Source organism: Frankliniella occidentalis, unplaced genomic scaffold, assembly GCF_000697945.3.
Source record: "Frankliniella occidentalis isolate FOCC.00 unplaced genomic scaffold, Focc_3.1 Scaffold217, whole genome shotgun sequence".
Taxonomy (NCBI): domain Eukaryota; kingdom Metazoa; phylum Arthropoda; class Insecta; order Thysanoptera; family Thripidae; genus Frankliniella; species Frankliniella occidentalis.
In genome coordinates, this window is record NW_026267343.1 from 159,987 (window position 1) to 164,582 (window position 4,596).

Below are 4,596 nucleotides of genomic sequence, written 5' to 3' on the forward strand. Positions count from 1 at the left end.
CGGGAATTCGCACACCTCCAAAAAAAGTGACATTCACACACCTTATTGTCCAGTCTGCCCTCGACTTTGTCAACAAAAAAACATTTGTAAGGCTTATTCCAAGATCATTTTACTGGAAAAAAACTGGCATTATTGGAGCCAAGTACAATAACTTATTTCGGAATAAGCTCACGAGGCCGTTTGAACGGGGATTCCCTCATCCTTTTAGTATCAGATCGAAAGGCCAGCAGCTCTCCTAGAGTATACTGCTGACCTGGTCGCTTTTAATGAAAGCGGAGATCGTTCCCCACGGGCCAGGCCAGAGAGGCCAGTGTGCAGGGCTGGGAGGGGCTGGCAGGGCAGGGGCAGGGGCAGGGGCTCTGGGGAGGAGCGACGAGCCGTGCATGCAGGCAGGCACAGATAAGGCGGTTTGGCAAATGGGGATACATCCGTCATGCTATCGGACGTATCTCTCGGTGCATGGTGGGCCCATCCAGCCTCTCTCTCTGGCCCTCGGCTCAGTATCTCCGCCCACTTCCCTGCCCTGCCCCCTCCCCCCCCCCCCCACTACTGCCTCATCTCCTCCCTTAAGTCACCGCAACCTCCAGAGTGCAGGGGGCGGGGAGAGGACTTGCACCCCGAGCAGTACTGACGTCGTGCTGCACTTGGTGCAGTCGGAGAACTCATTCTCCGGCCGGCTGGGAGAAGAGAGGCGGACCTTCGGCATCCGAGTGGACCCACAATCGGACGACACATATTGGACCCACCCCGTCCTCCTACTCTTCGCTCCGTCCCTCTCTCCCTCCCTTTTATTCTGGTAGAATATCATCAACGCTGGCGAATATTAGGAGAACCGGGTCCGCCGAGCCCCTGCTCTCTCGCCTACCGATAGCAGAGCTGCGATGCACTTGTCGCCACGCTGTAACAGAGCTAAGGGGCGCCGCGGGGGGGGGGGGGACCGTACGCTATTTCCATTTCTACATTCCAGAGCCCGGCAGCCTTTGTCTCCGCCTCGCAGGCGACGCCGGCACCGCAATACGCGGCAGCCCCGTCCCTTTTTGCATTCCGTCGCAAAGCTGTGGGAATCTCTGCGAGTGCGAGAAATACGGAGAAAGAAAAGAGCACAGAGAGGATGAGCGGGCAGAAGAAGGACGAAAAAAATTCCAGCGACCAACGCGCGGCTTCGACTATGTATAGGTACCGGGTGTATCATAGAAGACGCAGGTGCGGGCGGGTTTGCCTACCCGATCTGCCCGTAAGGCGCCATAGCCCCTTGGGTAGGCAAACCCGCCCGCGCCTGCGTCTTCTATGATACACCCGGTACGTCGAATGGGAGCAACAAAATAGTGAACCACGTTGCAGAGAGCGATATTGGAGAACGCTCTGCGGGAACTCCTCTCGGCAACGTTTCCACTTTACTAGGAGCTCCCGGGCTGCTTCTCTTAATAGTTCTCGAGGTTGTCAGCGGCGAAAAACCTCCCGCCGCGTCGTCACACCACCACCGTGTCTCCTCGGAAGAACACTGCAATCCACGATTCAGTGTCTCGGGGAGCACGGGGTGTGAAAGGAAAACAAAACTCGAGCCAGTAAAAGCCTACATTCTATGACAACTACACCTACGAGTGCGCGTCACTACGCCCCCATGTTTTTCCTCCACGACACTCGTTGGTTGGTTAGCAAGCACAATACACAGGAGGAGGTTGGGTTGCCTACCTCGCACGCTGAGTGGAGTGAGCTGAGGCTGAGAGGGTCGGGGATCGGGTGCCCCGTCACCGGCTTGTTGCTCGTTGCATTATGAGGTCGACCGCACGACGTCGTAACCTAAAAATACTAGACAACATTACAAGGGGGCAATCGTCACTCGCAAATAATTTCCCTTAGCAACCGAAATGCTGGATAAACCATGTTGCATGCATACATATGTAATGTCTTCAACCGCCAGGATTCTTTACGTAGTTGATTAGATCGGCCGAAAATCATTGCTCAGACTGCCCTCATCGCTAGTCTTACATACTTCCTAACCCAACAGGAAATTGAAGAATGAGTTTGCGTAACCTTACTTAGAGAGGTTGTTGTCGAAAACGCCAAGATATTACGAAATAGGTACTGAACGAACAGTCCCTATGGGGAAAAGACGATGTAGAAACAAACTGATGTGCTCTGCTCTTTTCAAAGTAATTAAACAAAACAACAAAAGATTTGCAAGAAGAATACAAAGTTAAAAGTAGCTACCAACCCGACGAAGTGGAGTTCGCTTGACCCGTTGGAAATGAACATGCCCCAAGTAGGCGTTGAACCTGCTACCTTGCGCGAGTATGTCGCTTGCCATGTCGATGTGGCGTGAGAGACTAGCGAATATGGGCAGAGGGGCAAAAGACACAAGCAGATAGGTGGCAGGTGGCATCATGTGGGAAATTCTACATGTGGAGAAGACACGAAGGCATGTTTCATCGATTGTTTTCAATGGGTAGCTGTTTCGGGGTGCGACTAGTTCCGCCCACTAATTGGATTCCCTTTCGCCCCACGCCAGCCCTGCGCTATGCCCTGTTGTCCCCTCCCCCTCCCCCCTCCCGCCAGTGGGTGCGGGGGTGCGGGGGCGGTCACCATGTGTGCTCGAAGGGAGATAATTTTGCCTTGGACGCTTATTAGGTCTGCAGCACTGCGCAAAAGCAAATTGCATATTGAAATGATGGCAATCATTAATTAAAATGAAAGTAGTATTTGTGGAATTTTTAGGAAGCTGAAAATTACGAGAGATGCTGCACAGCTCACCATTTAAAATAAATTAACTCAGTGGGTTATAGGACAATTTCATTTAATTAACAGATGAAACTTAATGATGCAATGTTTGTTTTTTTGTAACAGAAATAAGAATGATTGATCCTTTTGCAGGCAAGTCTTCATAACAGATCTTACAGGTATAAAATTATAGAAAGACAGTGACAGTCAGCTGTATATAGATTGTATAAAATTCAATACAAAAATTAATGTACTTAAAAAATAATTTAAAATAATACTTATTTCATGGGCTTGGAAAAGGAACATCGCCTTGGAACAGAAAGAGGCGGACGCAAAGTGCCAAACTGTTTGTAAGTTAGTATTACACAACTCCCAGAGCATACACAATTCACATTCACGTTGGATTTGTTGGCCTCGGGAGCAGTCGTTGGATTCTCCATTTTCTTTGCTCGCCATGAACTTGCTAAACTTATTTTGTCACCTGGACCGGCACCATTGGGGCGCCGCCAGAGAGGTACAGTGGGCTCAGTGTCCTGGCTTATCCAACCTGGGGAAGAAAAAGATAGTAATGATTAGCTTGGTTTTAAAGCATTCACATTTAAGGGGGCAGTAGCGACTCGGATTGGAATTCTCAAAATTGCTGTCGACGCGTTAACCAAAATAGGCCAATTTTCATAGCAGAATTTTCATTGTGGTTCATTTTTTGGACCAACAGATACTGATTCAGAAAAACCAAACGGCATCCTGATTCGTTAAGAAGTGTGGGTGAAATCGTGCGCGCAAGACGACTTGTTTTTTACTTGGCTTGCGCGCATGATTTCAGCCACACTACTTGACGGATCGGGATGCCGTTTGGTTTTCCTGCATCAGTATCTGTTTCTCTTCAGAATGAACCTCGATAAAATTTCTACGATGAAAATTGGCCATTTTTGATTAATGCGTCAACAGCGTTTTTGATTAAATTCATTTCGAGTCGCTACTGCCCCCTTAAAAACACAAATATCGAGTTGTTCTGCATAACTATATGAATAAGTACAAGTCAATTAAATCGTATCACAAATATAGTCCGCTCAAAAGGTTAATTTCTAACGTGAATGGTGCTAGAACTGAACTCGTACAAAACTATGACCACATTGCTGACTCAAATGGGATTAGCTGTGGGTGAAATTTTACACAAGTAGAAAAGACAATTAAAATTGAAAATTATTCTGCAAATGTATGATGTTTAACTAAAGAAATGAGTTAGTTTAATTTACTACGCAACTATTACTATACTTCAAATGTGTGTACCACTTTCATTTTTTTTACCAGTAATTGTTATTTTCTCATTGCTTTGACAGAAAGCTTACACGTCAATCACCTAACATTTTAATGAATAATGTACTAGGTATGTATGCAATTATAAGAATCTGTTCAAGACACAGTTGATCAACATAACATAGAGTAGACTGACAAAGCTGCCAAGAAAAATGTTGTTACACTATTGTACATAACAATGGACGAGCGATCTTGATCATAAAATTCTGCTCTCAGTAAAAAGAGAATGCACTCAGAGTTAATACCTTTTGGCTCATGTATTGTTTCTCAAAACTGAATTATGGATAAACTTTAAATTCAGTGAAATAAAAAAGTTCGATTTAAAAGTAAGCTTTTAGGTAATGCAGACAGGGAGGTGTCATTACCTAATTCATTACGAACAACTACAACAAAAAACATTTGAGAAGTTTGGAAAGCTTACCTTCAGAGAAGTTGGAAGCTAGGCGGACAGCCGTACTCAACGATCCCTCTCGGGGAGGAGAAGGAGTAGGCGGAGGGGTGAGCGGGGTGGAGCTCCTCGTCATGATGTTCGCCGCCCAGGGGGTGACCAACGGCCTTTGC

At 46.9% G+C, this 4,596-nt stretch overlaps 1 protein-coding gene across 1 annotated transcript in view; it reads right to left on the bottom strand.

Moving 5' to 3' along the window:
* Nucleotides 1-4,292, bottom strand: part of LOC113215236 (mucin-5AC-like) — a 74,842-nt gene extending 70,550 nt beyond the window's left edge. Inside the window, exons 1-3 of the mRNA XM_052272678.1 lie at nucleotides 4,281-4,292; nucleotides 4,079-4,175; nucleotides 3,102-3,265 (exon numbers count right to left, since the gene is read on the bottom strand). Of these exons, the coding sequence (XP_052128638.1) occupies nucleotides 3,102-3,265; nucleotides 4,079-4,175; nucleotides 4,281-4,292 (273 nt within the window). The remainder of the gene's footprint in view (nucleotides 1-3,101; nucleotides 3,266-4,078; nucleotides 4,176-4,280) is intronic.
* Between the last annotated feature and the right edge of the window lie 304 nt (nucleotides 4,293-4,596).